The sequence below is a fragment of the Mesoplodon densirostris genome, chromosome 9, assembly GCF_025265405.1.
Source record: "Mesoplodon densirostris isolate mMesDen1 chromosome 9, mMesDen1 primary haplotype, whole genome shotgun sequence".
Classification (NCBI taxonomy): domain Eukaryota; kingdom Metazoa; phylum Chordata; class Mammalia; order Artiodactyla; family Ziphiidae; genus Mesoplodon; species Mesoplodon densirostris.
The window spans coordinates 90,357,911-90,376,668 of record NC_082669.1 but is presented as its reverse complement, the minus strand read 5'-3'; the positions used below and the strand labels follow the sequence as shown (position 1 = coordinate 90,376,668).

General features: G+C 44.2%; 2 protein-coding genes across 3 annotated transcripts in view; one reads left to right on the top strand and one right to left on the bottom strand.

Annotated features, from left to right (window-relative positions):
• Positions 1-3,549: 3,549 nt before the first annotated feature.
• On the top strand, positions 3,550-6,818 carry OPN1SW (opsin 1, short wave sensitive). The gene is given in 6 exon segments (XM_060108311.1): positions 3,550-3,802; positions 3,805-3,894; positions 4,195-4,363; positions 4,671-4,836; positions 5,254-5,493; positions 6,699-6,818. Coding segments are annotated over 6 exon segments (1,038 nt in total).
• Positions 6,819-8,297: 1,479 nt separating this feature from the next.
• Positions 8,298-18,758, bottom strand: part of CALU (calumenin) — a 28,749-nt gene continuing 18,288 nt past the window's right edge. For both annotated transcript variants that reach the window (XM_060107551.1, XM_060107552.1), the window contains exons 4-7: positions 18,557-18,723; positions 17,803-17,863; positions 12,319-12,518; positions 8,298-10,675 (exon numbers count right to left, since the gene is read on the bottom strand). In XM_060107551.1, coding sequence (XP_059963534.1) covers positions 10,571-10,675; positions 12,319-12,518; positions 17,803-17,863; positions 18,557-18,723 — 533 coding nt within the window. In that variant the 3' untranslated portion in view covers positions 8,298-10,570. The remainder of the gene's footprint in view (positions 10,676-12,318; positions 12,519-17,802; positions 17,864-18,556; positions 18,724-18,758) is intronic.

Genomic DNA, 18,758 nt, shown 5'->3' with positions numbered 1-18,758 from the left:
AGGGCAGGGAGGGAGCCAGTCTCCAGCCAGCCCCCCTTCCGGGAACCCCAGGGCTGAGGGGGCCTGCCTGGCATCTCCTGCACCCATGAAGAACCACTCTTCTTTCTTACCTCATGATCAGACCACCAAAAAATCCTCCAAACTCATCTGCCTCCTAGGTGAGGACTAAGAAGTCTGTCCCAGATCACCCTTGACTCGGTGATATTTGCTAAATTACTCAGTTTCTTCATCTGTCAGGTGGGGAAGTCACACCTGCCCTGCCTGCCTTACAGGGTACTTTGAGGATCAGGTGAGTAAACGTATGTGAAAGCACTCTGCAAACTGTAAAGTGCTGTACAAAGGAAAGGGGTTATTATGATGGCAACATGAGGGCAAGGAGAAAATACATGAGAGGAAAGCTGCCACTTAATGCTTACTGTGGGCTGAGCAGTGTGATCTGTGCTTTACAGATCTCACTTCGCCTCATAACAGCCTTGTGAGATAGCTGTCACCCCACTGTAAGAAAAAGGAACGTGCCCAAATTCGACTTATACGAAGCACATTCATCTGAATCCAAAGCATGTTTTAAATGCAATACACACTGCTATCCAGACTTTCTAGAAAACCAGAGATGGGAATACATCCTGTAAATACCCACAATTCCTCCCTCACCCCAGCCTGCCCTGTTCATCCCACCCAGGGAAGAGCCTGCCAATCGGCTAAGGGTGGCCTGGGTGGGGTTCTTCAGGCTGGGATTCCCCAGATGAGAGTGAGGGGAGAGGTCACACATCAGAAACGGGGGCCTTGTAGGAGACCCCAGTAGGCTCTGTCTGTCTCTCTCTTTTGTGCTGCCACTTACCACATCCATCACACCCCCAGGACCCTTGTTTGCCTCCGGGTGGGGGGTCCCCTCTAGGAGGCTGGGAGCTTCTGGGGGGACAGAGATCTGTCTTATTGATCTTTGGATCCAGCCTTGTGTCTGGCACTTGGCAATCCTGCTGACAAAACAAACAACTCCCAAGCCTTTCTGTGTACCCGGCCTTAGATAAGCACTCTACCAGATTAATCTCATGTCACCCTCACAGCACAACTGCTGTTGTAGGCATCTCTTAGCAAATGTCTGTGGAATAAATGAATGCGTGAATGAGGGAAAGAAAGAAAGCCAGGAGTGTGCACCAAAATACCACCAGGGGCAACAGATATTCAGGTGGATCTTCATTACTTGGCTCGGGGTAAAAGCCATAAACCTAAAGAAACCCTCCCACCATCCATGCAAAAGCAGGCTTCCTAATAAACCAACGCGTCTGTTGGATATGGGGAAGAATGGCCCTCGCTTTAGAGAACATATTGGCTGACATTCCTTTGTACCCAGGGGATGAAGTTTTATTATCCCCATCCAGGAGTGTCTGGACCAAATGACTGGCTCCACTAACCAATCATGGCCAGAGAGAAAAGCAACACCTCATCTATTCTCAAACCAAAGGGAGTTTTTGGGTAGCTGTTTCCCAGCTTTAAACTGGCTTATAAATAAAAGCCACTCAACGCGTCATTCCATTACCTCAGTACACATTTCCTAATTGTTTCTCTCGCTGGGTGTGCCAAGGAGTGAGGTGGCTCCAAGCAAGGGCGCCAGGGGGACTTTGCTGAGAATGTGTCAGGGCTGAGACCGGGATTGGGTCCCAGCCAGTGCTTCTCTCTGGGGGTACTATTGGAATTTGAGGCAGGATCATTCTCAGTGTGGCCTGTCTAGAGCAGTGTCCTGCCCACTCAATACCAGTAATTCCCTTCTTTGCCAACAGCCATAAAACACCCCCCTCCCACCCCACACACCTCCAAATGTCTCCAGGGTAACAGGGTGGGGGAGAGGAGTGCCGCCCTGGTGGAAATCCATTGCCATCTACCATGCATTGTTTTCCAGGCTAAAATTACTGTGGCCTTGATCTAGGCTGTAGGAGTTTAGGCCCTCAGTGGTTCATTTGTCTCTGTATTTCAAAGCCAGCAGATGAAATTCTATAGGAAGCTTCATGGCTCTACCTCGGGGTGGGGTGCGGGGGTTCTGCTCTTTCCTCCCAGGCGTGAGGATGGCATTCATTCAGGCAAATCCTTGGACGATTCCTCATTTTCACAAGAGCATGTAGAACTTTCCCTTATCTCACCACTTGTCTGGAGAGTCTGACCGGTCAGTATTTAACAGACAACACCGTCACAACACATTTCAAGCTCAACACATCATTTCATCCTACATATCAAAAACACAGCAAAAAGTGAACACTGGTTGCTTCTGGAGAGGGGAACTGGGAGCCTGGGTGGGAAAGAAATGTATTTTTCACTGTATATTCTTTTGTACTTTTTGAACTTTGAGCCCCAGGCATATACAATCCACTTGAAACAGAAATCCACTTGAGAAAAAACTAAGCAGGGAGAAGCAATGATTAGAGAGGCTAGGGAATAATGCCTTTCAAGCCTCTAGAGAGTTGAAATGTCCTCTGGATTAGAGTAGCCTGGCAGAGCTGGTATTTGGCCCCCAGCCGAATGGTTCTGGTGTATGTCCAGTTCTGAATCGTGCTTTGTGTGGAGCCCATATTGAGGGTAAGTCAGCAGGAGACGCAATCCTGTGAAGCTGCTTGTTGTGCTACTCAGGAATGCTGTTGAGGACATTGTTTATTACGTCACACCGATGTCTCCTTTGTGAAACCCCATTCTTGTCCGTCATAATCTGAAGAACAGTTGGTTTCTGTTGACTTTCTGGACAGTGAATTATGTAATTCACTGGGCAGGTCTTGGATGAGCAGACAGGATGACTAGCAGCTTGGGCACTGCTGAGCTAAGGGCAGGGGCAGGTGTGAACATGGTGTGAGAGGGACAGTGAGCAAACTAACCTCGATCTGGCTGGGGGAGGTCTGAGTAGGAAAGGTACCCTCTCTGGGTAGACTCACCATGAAGAAACTGGCAGCCCGGGATGCCTTAGACCTCTAGGCATTGTCGAGTTGCCCCTGAACTGTTCCATGAAGGCTGTTACTAAGGTGCTCCAGGGAACTCTCCATTCCCTGCCCCTTCCTGCAGCCTGAGGCTGCTTCCCAGGCTGGCTGTGAGCCCAAGATCCCTGGAGAGGGACACTTAGGGGGCACCTTCCACAAAGGGGCAGATGGGGTGTAAACACCTACAGGGATATAGTAGTGCCTGAAGTCAAAGAAGGGTGCCTTCCATAGGTCCACTCAAAGGGAAAAAAAAAGTGATGGAGGGTCTTCATTAAATATGGGTCAGCATCTCCCAGGCCCTAATGAGCCCACTCCTATTCATTCCAGCACCTGACCATTGCATGTCCGGATTCTTTGAGCCCACTCTTTTATCCTCTGAAGAACATACAATCGGCTTTGGGGCCACAAAAGGTTTAGGTGGAGGCTTAGGGTCTTTAATCCCAAGCTTTGTCCTTAGGAGGCTTAGGATCAGTACTGATCTTTCAGGGAGCTCCAAAGTGGCTTTGGAGGAGAGGTTCTTTGGCAGGGTCGGGGAGAAGTGGTGGCGGGAGGATGATCTGTAAGGGGAATCAGAGCGGGTGGCGGACATCCCATGAGCAAGATGTCAGAGGAGGAGGAGTTTTTTCTGTTCATCTCCTTGGTGGGGCCGTGGGATGGGCCTCAGCACCACCTTGCCCCTGTCTGGGCCTTCCACCTCCAGGCAGCCTTCACGGGCTTTGTCTTCTTTGTAGAGACGCCACTCAATGCCACAGTGCTGGTGGCCACACTGCGCTACAGAAAGTTGCGGCAGCCACTCAACTACATTCTGGTCAATGTATCCCTGGGGGGCTTCATCTACTGCATCTTCTCTTTGTCGTCTTCATCACCAGCTGTCATGGATACTTTGTCTTCGGCCACCATGTTTGTGCTCTGGGGGCCTTCCTGGGCTATACAGCAGGTATTGCAGGAGAAGGGGGCTGGGGGGAGGCAAAGGACACTGCTCCATGATTGGGACCAGGGGCCAGGCTGTTGGGTGAGAGTGGGCCCCAAAGAGGAGTCTGGGGGATAGAAGTTTGGTGCTCTTTTGAATACTGAGATATAAAGCCACCCAGACTAGAAGCTTGACCGAGTCCCAAACTCTACTTCACTCACCACTCCAACCTTCCCTCCCTGTGCTTTCTCCACCCCATCTGTATTCCACTCTGCCTGCCAGGATGAGTGGGGCTGTTTACCCTCTTACCCTCACATTTCATCACAGGTCTGGTGACAGGCTGGTCACTGGCCTTCTTGGTCTTTGAGCACTACATCAGCATCTGTAAGCCCTTCGGCAACTTCCGCTTCAGCTCCAAGCACGCACTGATGGTGGTCCTGGCCACCTGGACCATCGGTATTGGTGCCTCCATCCCACCCTTCTTTGGCTGGAGCCGGTGAGAGTGTGGGGCCGTTGTGCTGACTTAGCTAGAAGCTCAGGCTGCGAGGGCGGGAAGAGAGTTGGGTATAGTCTTTGACCTCTAATTTTTAAAGAGCTGGTGGAATAAATAAGGGGAAGGGCTGTGGGAGACAAGTGCTAAAGTTTACCCTGCAGTTGCAATTGCTAAAGGCTCGCTGGTGAGGACAGAAAATACCCACTGCCTGAAGTCACTCTGGGTTCTAAGTGGAGAACACAACCCAAGAATCTCATCTCCCTCTCTACTAACTGAGCCTCACAGTGAGCAAGTGCTTGGTCCCTTGCAGGTTTGTCCCCGAGGGTCTTCAGTGTCCCTGTGGTCCCAACTGGTACACTGTGGGCACCAAATATTACAGCGAGTACTATACCTGGTTTCTCTTCATTTTCTGCTACATTGTGCCTCTCTCCCTCATCTGCTTCTCCTACTCTCAGCTGCTGGGGGTCTTCAGAGCTGTGAGTGCCTTTCGTGAGGGTCAGGGAGGAAGGGATCACAAGGCTCTAGGTGAGAGGGAAGAGCGGGTAAGTGCTCTAGAACATAAAACATTTGGAAATGTCCATAGTCAGGTAGAGGGGTATCAAAAAGCAGTGAAGGAAGTGGGGACAGGGAGATGATGAAATGGAATGAAGAATAAGGCGGAGTCATCCCTGCTCAGGTATATCAAGAGATGCATGTGATCTTTTCCATTGTCACAGACCAGAGAGCTGCCTCCATCTTGCCTTCCTCAAGGAGGGGGAAACAGAGGGACTAGGCCAAAAGCTGGGACAGCAGAGAGACAATTAGAATAGATGGCCCCCTAGTTGAAGAGTCCAGAGATCTGGGAGTTCAGGGCCAGGGATAAGAGGGTGTGATGTTTTCTGTGTTCTTTCCAGGTTGCAGCTCAGCAGCAGGAGTCAGGTACAACCCAGAAGGCTGAGCGGGAGATGAGTCACATGGTGGTGATGATGGTGGGGTCCTTCTGTCTCTGTTACACGCCCTGTGCTGCCCTGCCCATGTATATAGTCAACAACCGTAACCACGGGGTGGACTTACGGTTTGTCACCATTCCTGCCTTCTTCTCCAAGAGTGCTTGCGTCTACAATCCCATCATCTACTGCTTCATGAATAAGCAGGTAAAGCTCTCTATTTATATTCCTAAGACCTGGTTCTTCTCAACAACGACTTTTAACTCCAAGCACCTGGGACTCCACTCAAAGGGTTTCTAGGGGTGAACAGGGAAGGCATGGAAACCCTCAGCAGGCTAGAAAGCACTTGGTAAGCAAGCACAGGGATGAAGGCGTGGTCATCCAGACAAGATCACAGAACCCAGGGAAGACAACTTGAGCCATAAAATTCAAGTTGCTCCAAAGGGCAGGATGAGAAGTGAAAAGGCTTTCCGTTTCACTGAAAAACTGATAGATCAACAGTGCCCCTAAATTTCCATTTCACGAGTTCTTAATCCTTTCCAACTTCTAGTCTGCACGACCATTTATGTGAAACACAGAAATCACAACACATGCATAAGTTTCTAAAACAGCTTATCATCTGAAGGTACCAGGTGGCTTCCTATCCCAAATCCTGAATCTGGGCTTCCCTGGTGGCGCAGTGGTTGAGAGTCTGCCTGTCGATGCAGAGGACACGGGTTCGTGCCCCGGTCCGGGAGGATCCCACATGCCGCAGAGCGGCTGGGTCCATGAGCCATGGCCGCTGAGCCTGTGCGTCTGGAGCCTGTGCTCCGCAACGGGAGAGGCCACAACAGTGAGAGGCCCGCGTACCGCAAAAAAAAAAATCCTGAATCTAAGCTAATAACCCAAACTCAGACAAATCAAGGAGGGTTCCTGTCTTGTAGAGCTAACACTCTGCTTTGAGAATTGTTATTTTGTTTCCTCAATTCCAGAGATGGATTCAAAACTAATGTGAAACCTCCTGGACAGAAACAGAATTGGCAGTCCTTCCCCATTTGGGAGCACTTTCAAGTAATGGTGGGGTGGGTGGGCGGGGCTATTCTGGGGTCACTTTTGACAGTGCTCTTATGGGGCAGGGTGGTTTGTGAGGTTTCCCAACAGTGAAATTCTACACATTCTCAGAGTTAGCCAGAATGTGTAGGGATTATCATTGTAGACCCAAGAGTAGTGAGTAGTCTTAGCCTGGAATATAGCTAGCTCTCAGTATTGGGAAGATATAATCAAAACCACCTGAGGAGATCCTGTGTCTAAGGCATTGTGCAAGGCTTTGAGGATACAAAGAATGAGATCTTTTTTCCCCTATGCTTCCTGATGTTATCTCCTCTGTACTGGTCTAGCAAGGGGACTATCTCCAATTCTGCTCTTTCCTCCAGTTCCGAGCTTGCATCCTGGAGATGGTGTGTGGAAGGTCCATGACAGATGAGTCTGACATGTCTAGCTCCCAGAAAATGCAAGTTTCTACCATCTCTTCTAGCCAAGTTGGCCCCAACTAAGGAGCCATACTGGCCTGTTTGCAGCAACAAGGATTTTACATTTAAGGAAACTTCTACTTTCTACCTTCCCTGTCAAAAACCAAACTACTACAACACAGAAAATGGGAAAGGGAGTGACAGCAATTTGAGGTCAATTTTCCATTTTCCTACTATTTCCTTCCTACCTACACAAAGCTACTGTTCCAGCTGGGTCTACTTCAGACCACCCCAAAGGCCATTTCAACAATCATCAGTTTCTACTCTTAAGTGGCAGAATTTATAGCACTTGGAGAACAGATTTCTACATACAAGGCAACTGTAATGCAGTCTGGCTGATGATTTTTCAGTGTATACACAACAATTATTTTCCTTTTTAGTAACATTTTTTCCCTACTGGGGATCTGTTCAAAGATGATATATTTTGAATTAAAACAAACTTATGAAAACACTTTAGAAATGGGAGAGACATTAAAAAAAAAAACCTTTAGGGTTTCCCTGGTGGCGCAGTGGTTTAAGAATCCGCCTGCCAATGCAGGGGACACGGGTTCGAGTTCTGGTCTGGGAAGATCCCACATGCCACAGAGCAACTAAGTTCGTGCGCCACAACTACTGAGAGCCTGTGCTCTAGAGCCCGCAGGCCACAACTACTGAGCCCACGAGCCTAGAGCCCGTGCTCCACAACAAGAGAAGCCACCGCAGTGAGAAGCCCACGCACCACAACGAAGAGTAGCCCCCGCTCACCGCAACTAGAGAAAGCCCAAGCAGAGCAACGAAGACCTAATGCAGCCAAAAATAAATAAATTAAATAAATTAAAACAAAACAAAACAAACCTTAAAAAAAAACCTTCAGTAGGTCCCAAATGAGTTTGAAAGCACTTTCTTATGCTGTCACTGCCAGTAATTTCTACCGCTTTGGCTGCGACAGCCATGCCCACAAACCCCTGTACCAGCATGAATATTCCAGGTGCTTCCTTTCCCCCCACACCTCCTATCTGGCTAAACCTATATATCTGTCTTAAGCTGTGTATTTACTAAAGTTAATAGTTTAATTCCCTTCATGTTCTCAAAATGAATTTGCACATCTCAATACCATTTATAAACTATACAAAATGTTCAAAAAACTGTTTTACCTTATACTCCCTCTCCCCACCCCCTGAAGAAGAGACTTTTTGAAATAAAAATCAAGATAAATGTGTGTACATTCAGAAATGGCTTGTGTTTGGTATCAGGCAATTATGTAATGAGCAGCTGGGCTCCTCTCCAGTTATATGGCCTAAGGGAAGCAGAGAAGGGTTACAGCTGTAGAAGGATGCTAGAAGACTTCAGGAATAGGAAGAAAAGAGTAACCAGTTTGGGAGAAGGCAGTAACTTCTCTGGGTTGGGGTGGGGGGTATGATAAACCTTTTAGGAGAGCTCTTTTTCTGTGCCATTTTATAACACCCATAATTCTAAGCAAGAGTTCCATTTCTTAAGAAAATAAAGGACATACATAACCCACAGTGAATGTAAACAGTTTTATTTAGAAACAGATAGGTACCTGTTTGCATTATAGAATATAAAACTGGGTTTACACTCTATAAAAAAAAACCAATATCCAAATTCAAGAGAGCTAGCATTCACAGAACACACAGTGTGGGTGTGCAGCTACTGTTCACCAGCCTCAGGCTTGATTTAAACCAAAAGAAAAAAAAAATCCAGGGGGATCGTTAGAGATTAGAGTACATTGCTTACTGATGAGCACCCAGCATCCAGAAGTTGCTGTCTTAGCAGATGAAGGTTTGCTTTCTAGGTGCGTGACTTTAACATAAGGCCTGGGTTCTCTGTACCTAGTGACCTATGAGGATCTCCTGCCACACAATTCATGATGTGCCCTCTCCAAGCCAGGGTTGGTGGGCATTATTAATTATCCCTGATCTTCTTAACAATAAAAATGGGGAATCTGGAAGGCAGAGGATTTCCACTCCCTTATATTGGGGCTAAAAGAATGTATCCACTCTCAAGAGCTCAATGCAAAGGCTGGGGTGGAGTTACACGATATCCAGCTTTTTACCAGGCCAAGTAGCCCACCTCAACGTGATTGTGGAAGACCAAAGGACACACCTAGGTTCAGATTATAATAATCACCCAGCACCACCTGAATGTATTATCCAGAAAGATACATGAAATAATAACAGATATATATATATATTTGTCTTAGTAACCTGAGGGCTAAAAACTTGGAATATAATAATTCTTCTCAAAAGAGGTCCATCTGTATGAAAGGGACCAAAAAAAGACAGTTTCCTGTTACGTAAAATATAGGTAAAGTGAGTTGGGAACAGAGGTGGTTTCTTTAGCTCCTTCTACAATGTCCCTCTCTTTGATAAGGGTTGGCCATGTTGATTCATGATAAACTTTTTTTTGGCAGTGGGGAGATGGGGACATAGAGGGTGATGGGTCAAAGGCAGGAAGGGTGAGCGATGGTCCTCAAACCAAAGAGCCCTCTAGTCTTTGAGTCTTAGCTCAGGCTCTCCAGCTGACACAGAAATAGGCCTGGTAGTAAGTGGTTAGCATTCTGAGGTATGAGGATCCCTGGTAAATTCAGCAGCATGTGGTTTTTGGAAACCAGCCCACAAGATAAGAACACTGCAACCAAGCCCCTAACTAATACTGCTATTTAACCACCATCCAAAAGAGAAAGGAAAGAAAAAAATCCCACCACACTAGGAGGTTCTAAGCTTTCATTTAAGGTGGTCCAAATAATCTTCTCTTTATCTTCGAGTTTCTTAAGAGAATCCTCATTCAGTGATCATTTCTCTCATTAAAGGCACTTTCAATGACATGATTGGAAAGGAGTACATTTTAACTGCAGTGCAGATTAATGCCTTGGAACACCTGGGGAAACAGGAGCTGAATGGGGGCACTTACAGTGATTCAATAGGCAAGACAGTCTTGAGCACTTCAATAGATGCATACCCAGAAAAAAGCATGTGTCCTAAAAACACTTGTATTTTTCCTTTAGTTTTCCAGCTGTTTCTATGTATAGCTCTGTAAAGAGAACACACTCAGTACTTGATTGATTTTCAAGACAGTGGCCCCAACTCTTCCCACCACAGCTGTGCTTGACAAAATTAGCAAACAGCTAGTCTTACAGGGAAGGAAAAAAACGAATGAATGAAATCAAGTTGAGCCAAGCTTTCTTACAGCACAGGGATCGGTCCTTGACCAGACAATGCCAGGACCTGGACCTGGAGCAGATGAATGAAATATTCGGCCCCTACTCCTTATGCAGTATACTTTTCAATAGGCAAGTTTAAGGGTTATCTCTCTAAATATAAATTGTGGGGACTATTTCTTCCCTTTTCTCTCTCTTGAACATTTCTTATTGATCTCAGGCTTAAAATTAATTAAGTCAGAATTATAAAAATTATATGATAAGGGTTGAGACAGAGTGAAGGGCTAACGTTTGCCTACAAAGTGTGAGTTGAGGATCTTGATCCTTCATATCATACTCCCAACCAGAGAACAAATACAAAAATAAACACACATGTTATACATAATACAAAGTGTAAATCTACAAACACAAGTGTACTAATTAGAGTTTTTCCTCAGAAGCACAGTTTCCCTCCAGTCCCTCAGAGAGGAGGAGGAATGGGGACGGGATTTTTAAGACAGCTTTTCATGTCTTAAAAAGTTTGTAATAACAGTCTCAGTAGCGCAAACAATTTCATGTGAAACCAGAAGCTGTAAAAATAAATTACTTTTGAAGAAATGTAGGTTCCTCTGTCTGCAGCTCAGAACTCGTCATGTCGTACTAAGGCCTCACCAAAATCTGTGGCCTGGCTGCCCACAAATAAATCATACTTGTCAACAATCTCCTCCTTGGTAAGCTTGCCATCCTGAAAGTAGAGAGAACAGTGAATTGATGCAAAATATATTTCTCATTTCAAATTTAGAACACTGTTAACGTACAACAGGGGTTAGTCAAGATTTACGATTCTAATTCCCACTAAATTAAATGTGAACTCAATCCTCACTGCCCACCCCCAACACACACACACACGCACACGTGCAAAGAGGGAAGAAAACAGCAGTTGATACATTTTTCTTATCAAGGAAGTTAGAAGTGGAAGGATGGAAATAATATAGCTCAATAGCTCAGTGCTAGGGATATGGGTTTGTTTTTTGAGAAGAAAATGCTCCCTTCCAAGCAAAATGTGGGACATCTCCTAGATATGGGTAAGAGATAGTCAAGAAGAGCTAGGAAAAATACTTCAAAGTGAATCAAGTCTTTGTCTAACAGGAACAATGAAATATGCTAATATCAAGCACAGTCTTCAACTCCAAAATGACCTAGTCACCAATCAGATTCCAGACAGAACCCCAAATGAAGGCTCAGATACTCATCTCAAGAATTATCTAGGCCAGATTCCCAAGGGATGACTACAGGAGTTTCCTTTTCTCACATGTCTCAGGACACAGCACCTGGCTACTGAAGTGACTGAGTAAGAACTCAAAACAGACTGACCCTCAAAAAGGCTCAATAAGAAACTGCATTAGGGGCCTCCCTCGTGGCGCAGTGGTTAAGAATCCACCTGCCAATGCAGGGGACACGGACTCGAGCCCTGGTCCGGGAAGATGCCACATGCCACGGAGCAACTAAGCCCGTGCACCACAACTACTGAGCCTTTACTCTAGAGCCCACGCGAGCCACAACTACTGAAGCTCGTGCCTAGAGCCTGTGCTCCGCAACGAGAGAAGCCACTGCAATGAGAAGCCTCTGTACCGCAATGAAGAGTAGCCCCCGCTCACCACAACTAGAGAAAGCCCGCGTGCAGCAACAGACTCAACGCAGCCAAAAATAAATAAAATAATTAAAAAAAAAAAGAAAGAAACTGCATTAAAACCGAAGATCAGTCTAAATAAAAGAACATTTAGAATTCCAGAATCCCCCAACTTTAGGCTGATTTTCAGTTTGCTCTAAGGAGAGCATTCAAATCTCTGAAAAAGGTGACAGGGGTCAGTAGTAACACCACTCTTTTAATGAACTGAATGCCTTCTCAGATAACTGATCAAGGGTAATTTTAACAGGTTTCAGAGAAAAGCTGATTTATAAGCTCCTACAAATGACTTAATTTTAAAAAGCATACTTGATTTAAGAAGGAAACAACCAGCTTTGAGTAGGCAAAATGAGCCTGTAAAAGATAAAAGAACAAAGGAAATAACAACAAAAAAGCAAAGAAGATTTCTTGAGGTTCCAAAGATAGCAGATGATGCACGCTGGGCACAGGCTATATCCAGAGGCTCTTTCTGAGGCCTAAATTTCTCCAGTGCTGGGAACATTGGGCAAAAGGATTTCTAAAATGAGATCAGAGAGCTAGCACTGCCCTGTACGTTTTCAATCGCCAACTTTAGACCCACAGCAAGACTCAAACTAATTAAGACCTTAAATGCTCTATGTGCCTCGACAGGAATTGTTTAGGCAATACCCTAGAAACAGACTTCGATCACTGATAGATTGTTTGGACCTGGACAGACTTACCTTGTTTTGGTCGGATTCGTAGACTAGGTGCCTGGCTTCTGCCTCTGCATGATCATAGTCTGAGGGAAGGATCCAGTCTTTGGTCTCTTCCTTATCCATCTTCCCATCATGGTTCTTATCTCGAAACTCAACAAATTGTTCTCTCTCAGTCTTTACCCATTCTGGCTCATCAGCATTTCCATCATGGCTGTACATGTCACCTGTGTGAATACACATCCAGACAAAAGATGAGTTTGTCTTTTCTCAAAGACTGCCCCATACAAATCTGACCTGACCCTTTTTCCTCCTTCATCAGTTTGGAACCTAATAGCAGTTATAAGGGTATTTTAGGTCAGATAGACCTTAAGAAGCAAGGCGTTTTCCTGATGTGTGATTATTGATCTTGCAACAAAAATATTTCCAGCTGTTGGTCTTGAATGATATGAGAGCAAAGAGAATCCTTTAAAAAAATGCAGAAACAAAGGGAGATGACTAGCCTCAAGAAAGGTGAAGACCAGGACTTCCCTAGTGGAGCAGTAGTTAAGAATCCGCCTGCCAATACAGGGGACAATCAATCCCTGGTCCAGGAAGATCCCACATGCTGCGGAGCAACTAAGCCCATGTGTGCCACAACTACTGAGCTGGGGGCCACAACTACTGAAGCCCACGTGCCTAGAGCCCGTGCTCCGCAATGAGAGAAGCCACCACAATGAGAAGCCTGTGCACCACAACGAAGAGTAGCCCCTGCTCGTTGCAACCAGAGAAAGCCCGTGCAGCAATGAAGACCCAACACAGACAAAAATAAATAAATTTCTTTTTAAAAAAATAAATAAAAAGAAAGGTAAAGACCAACTTTCATAAGATAGTTGTTCCCTACATTCCATTTCACTACTAATTAACCCGACCACTAGTTTTAGAAAGATGTGGTTTTAAATCCTCAAGAAAACTTGAGAGGTCTGTAAGTCAAACTGTCCACCAACCAATTACAGAGTATACTTTAATTTTTTTTTTTTAAGTATTTAAAAAAAAATTTTTTTTTTTTTTGGCTGCGTTGGGTCTTTGTTGCTGCGCGTGGAGTTTCTCTAGATGCGGCGAGCAGGAGCTACTCTTCGTTGCGGTGCACGGGCTTCTCATTGCAGTGGCTTCTCTTGTTGTGAAGCACAGGCTCTAGGTGCATGGGCTTCCGTAGCTGCAGCAAACGGGCTCAGTAGTTGTGGCTCGCAGGCTCTAGAGTGCAGGCTCAGTAGTTGTGGCGCACGGGCTTAGCTACTGTCAGTATTTTTTTAGGAATTACCTGAGTGAAAGTCTGAAGACTCCTAAATTATACTATATCAAAGTAAGTGTACGTGCATTTCATGTAAGGTATGGGAACACACCTAATATAAGTCTAAGTAACTTCTAAAGAGTTATTTACTTGTGATAAAAGTAATTTGTATGTTGGGACCCATAAAATGGAGGCTGCCCCAGTGGCCCGGCCCATGCCACAAATCTAAACCTAAGTCAGCCCACACTGCCAAGAAAACCTAACATATATCAATCACAACCCTCCAGCTCAGCTTCAGTCAACTTACCTTACCCTTAGAAAAGATGACCTGCTATCTTTATAAGGAAATCCCTGACTTCCTAGCCAATCATGTCCTGCATCCAAGTTGCCCCTTTAATGTTTTATAAAGCCTGCTCTTGCCCAAAACCCCCTAGGAAGAATGCTCTACTGCTTGTGAGGTACTTGACTCCCCCAGTCCATGGATTGTTTTCCCTTGAATAAAGGACATCAAACTTGTTATTAAATTTTACTATTTCCAGCATTTTACAGTTGGCACTGTCATCTTCCTGAACTTGAGGGTTAAGAGTAGAACTACTCCTTTCTGTCTTAAACACAAATTGGGAGTCTCAGAGCAGGTCTTGCCAATTCTTTTTTCATGTTACAGCACATTCAGAAAACACAGTATTTGGGGCTTCCCTGGTGGCGCAGTGGTTGAGAGTCTGCCTGCCGATGCAGGGGACACGGGTTCGTGCCCCGTTCCGGGAAGATCCCACATGCCGCGGAGCAGCTGGGCCCATAAGACATGGCCGCTGAGCCTGTGCGTCCGGAGCCTGTGCTCCGCAACAGGAGAGGCCACAACAGTGAGAGGCCCACGTACCGCAAAAAAAAAGAAAAAAAAAAGAAAACACAGTATTTGTATGATCCACTGGCCAGCACCCTGCTCTAGCTGTCCTGAGGGTCAGGGAGACCTTTCACTGTATACAGATTGGGAAATTCTGAATTAGGGAATATGTGCATATTAGGAAACACACGTTGTTAGGAAAACATGTGTTTAAAAGACATATTTTTCTTTCTTTCTTTCTTTTAATTTGGCCACACCACACGGCATTCGGGATCTTAGTTCCCCAACCAGGGGTCAAACCCGGCCCCCACAGTGAAAGTGCCGAGTCCTAACCACTGGACCACCAGGGAATTTCCTGAAAGACATGCTTTTAATAGAAGCTAGAATATACAACATAATGTACCTGCATCTTAAAGCTAGAAGAGTAAGGATAAGAATTAATACTATTTAATTTTCTATTAAAAAATTCAACCTGGGCTTCCCTGGTGGCACAGCGGTTGAGAATCTACCTGCTAATGCAGGGGACACGGGTTCGAGCCCTGGTCTGGGAGGATCCCACATGCCGTGGAGCAACTAGGCCTGTGAGCCACAACTACTGAGCCTGCGCGTCTGGAGCCTGTGCTCCGCAACAAGAGAGGCCGCGACAGTGAGAGGCCCGCGCACCGCGATGAGGAGTGGCCCCCGCTCACTCCAACTAGAGAAAGCCCTCGCACAGAAATGAAGACCCAACATGGCCAAAAACAAACAAACAAACAAATACAAATAAAAAAAATTCAACCTATATAATGATACTAAGGAATTACTAATTTTTTGAGATTTTATTTAAAAATTTTTAGAGATACATATGTATCTTAAGAGAGATATAACCAAATGTTTACAGATGAAATGAGATGCTGATTGGGATTTACTTCAAAATAATAAAGGAGGTAAGACGTGGATATGGATTTAAAAGGATTGGCCATGGGTTGATGGCTGCTGGGACTGGGCGTTAAGTACGGGGGATTCATTATACTATTCTATTTAATTTTGTGTATGCTTGCAATGCTGTATAATAAATTTAAATGGTTCAACAGTATAACTCTGGGGACTTATTAATGCTAAATGTAAGAGGCAAAGACCATTTGTTTCTTTTTGATCTTTCTCCTCAACAGGGCAGAAACTAGCATACCCTAGAAACTGGAAGATACTGTTTGGGAGACTTTTTAGCTTTACAAAGCCCAGCACCCAAGATGTAAAAGTGTTTGCATTAGTTGATGATTTGCAAAACAAAGTCATACACACACAGTTGATAGTTTTAGTAGTTTCAAGAAACAATTGATCTATATGATGGGAGGGAGATAGAAGTATCTCTTTATTTGGCCCCAATGCTTGATAAATGATGGTACTTAACCGTTATAAAACTTAATTCCTCTCAAGAGGTTCAAAATGAGCTCCTCCGTTTTAGCAATGGTGATAAAATGGCAAAAACCAAGAATTAAAAGATAAAATATTAAAAAAAAGAAATAGCCGACTTTGAAATGGGCTCAGTAAATGCACCAGACGTTTATTTCCACTGTGCTGATGAATTCCACTAAAAAAGTCATTTTGGAAAAAAATTCCATCTTCCCACTGCTCACCCCTCTCAAAGTACATCATGGAGTCTTAGAAGAAAAGAGTATTCAAGGAGTAATTCAACTGGAATAACTCTAGAAAATAAATAGCAGGTATAATTAGACAAAATTTGAGTAAAGGAGTGACTTGTTCAATGGGCTGAAGTGACATACAGGCATAGAGGTAAGGGCTTAAGTCTCCCTTTCACACTTAAAATAAACATTCCAGGTAAAGATTAGAAGCATAAAAACAAATTGTCTTAAGAAACACAAAACCAGTGGTGCACTAGAATTAAGTTACTATGAGTAAAAATAATAATTGGAAATATAAAATTATCTAATATCTTTTAAAATGGAATGACATTTGTAACAAAGACATTTGTAGTATCTTCCATCTCTTCTCCTTTACTTATGCTAATTTCCATCACACTAATTGTGAAACAATTTGCTCAACTACTGGGTAAGAGGCAGCTCCTTTTTTTAAAGCAATGGGAAAATCTTGAAATTATTTTGAGGATAATAAAAATAGCTTTAGGGACTTCCCTGGAAGTCCAATGGTTAAGACTCTGCACTTCCACTGCAGGGGGCACGGGTTCGATCCCTGGTTGGAGAACTAAGATCCCACATGCTGCACGGTATGGCCAAAAAAAAAAAAAAAAAAAAAAAAAAAGCTTTACTTGAGAGAAAGGTATAGCATCTAAAATAAACAGACAGGGCCTCCCTGGTGGCGCAGTGGTTGAGAGTCCGCCTGCCGATGCAGGGGATACGGGTTCGTGCCCCGGTCCGGGAGGATCCCATATGCCGTGGAGCGGCTGGGCCCGTGAGCCATGGCCGCTGAGCCTGCGCATCCGGAGCCTGTGCTCCGCAACGGGAGAGGCCACAACAGTGAGAGGCCCGCATACCGCAAAAAATAAAAAATAAAAATAAAAATAAAAAATAAAATAAAATAAACAGACAACTTGAAGGTATAGTAGCATCTAAAATAAAACAGACAACTGGGAATTCCCTGGCAGGCCAGTGGTTAGGACTCCGAGCTTTCATTGCTGAGGGCAACGGTTCAATCCTTGGTCAGGGAACTAAGATCCCACAAGCCGAGGTGTGCTCAAAAAAGAAAACAAAAAGGAAAAGAAAACAAAACCAGACAACTAAAAGGAAAAATGGCAGAAAGGAGTGATTTTTTAAAAAAGACGAAAGGAAACAAATTAGAGAACCTAGACAGAAAACATGAATAGAATACAGCGAAAAGGAAAGACTAAGAGGAATCAACAGCTCTTAGTCACCCAACTGTCTCTTTTGTTCTATTTCCGTTTCCTAATGCCAGTCTAGGCTCCCTGCAACTCCTTACTGTCAATTCCACAGGGCATCTGGGATGCACTATTTCAGTGCTGTCCACTACAGTAGCCACTGGCCAATGTGACTGGTCCAAACTGAAATGTGCTATAGTGTAAAATAAACTTTTGAAGATTTGTAGAAAAAAAAAAACCTCAATGATTTATATTGATAACATGTTGAAATTATAGTATTTTGGAATCTTAGGCTAAATAAAATACACTATTGAAATAAATTTCATGTTTCTTTTTATTGTTTTTGATGTGGCTACTAGAAAAGTTAAAATTATATATGTGGCTCACATTTACATTTTGATTTGCCAGTGCTGCTACAGACACTTTATCATGACCCCCTATTCCTTATGTTGGTCTGACTTAATGATGTGCTAAGAGTTGACCCATGGGGTAAATTGTTTCTATTGGTGAACGTATCTTCCAAAGCTTCTCAGCTTCTTCTAAGAAAAACACTAGAAATAGACTTACCAATATACTCCTCCAGATCAATGAAACCATCAGCATTCTTATCTATATCTTCCATTGTTTCCTAAACAGAAGAGAGTAATTAGACTTAGTATCTGGATGAGTTAGTTTAGGCAATTACTTGTCATTCATTAAAATACACACACACACACACACACACACACACACACACACACACACATTTATGTAGATGTGTGTGGGTATGGTTAATCCATAGGAAATTGTGGTTTTTCTAGCTGAAAGAATGGTAAAATATTATCAATTTTTTATGCTTCAGCTTAAAATAACCAACAGTCTTCTTGAAGGAACACTTAATAGTGAATTACCCCATGAAGCCCATGATGATCTGGTAGCCCTAGTCATGCTTAACTCTAACAGGAGATGTGACCAGTGAGTACATCTACAGCTATAGTCTATGTTTTATCAGTAACTGCCTTCTGTGAAAATTCTTTAGTATCATTGTCATTACTCAGTGCCTGATATTTTAAAAAATAGGATTTCCCCTCATGCTTACAGTATGAAGCCACCAATGAATGGCAAAATACATAATCTGATGGTACATATTGTCATACTAAACAGAAAGCCTAAAGCACCATCGAGATCACAGAAAAACAGAGTGACAGAGCTTGGACTCAATCTGGCCAGCACTTGTATAGCAAGTCATTCTTCTAAATACAGAGGAAAGGCTAAAGAGGAAAGCGTTAAGTAACAAAAAGAGAAAGTTTCCACTGAGAATCCTTGCTCTCACCCCACCCACCTGTACTACTATATCCTTCATGTAGTCATACTCCTCAGGGTGCAGGAAAGCTGTGAATTCCTCCTTTGTGGCAATGAGGTCTCCATCCTTGTCTGCCATTTTAAACCTCCGCTCATCTCTAACCATCATCTGTTTATAGTTAAATCCATCATCAGGGTCTGGATCATCTAGAAAAGAAAAATTTAGGTCAAATCTTAAAAGA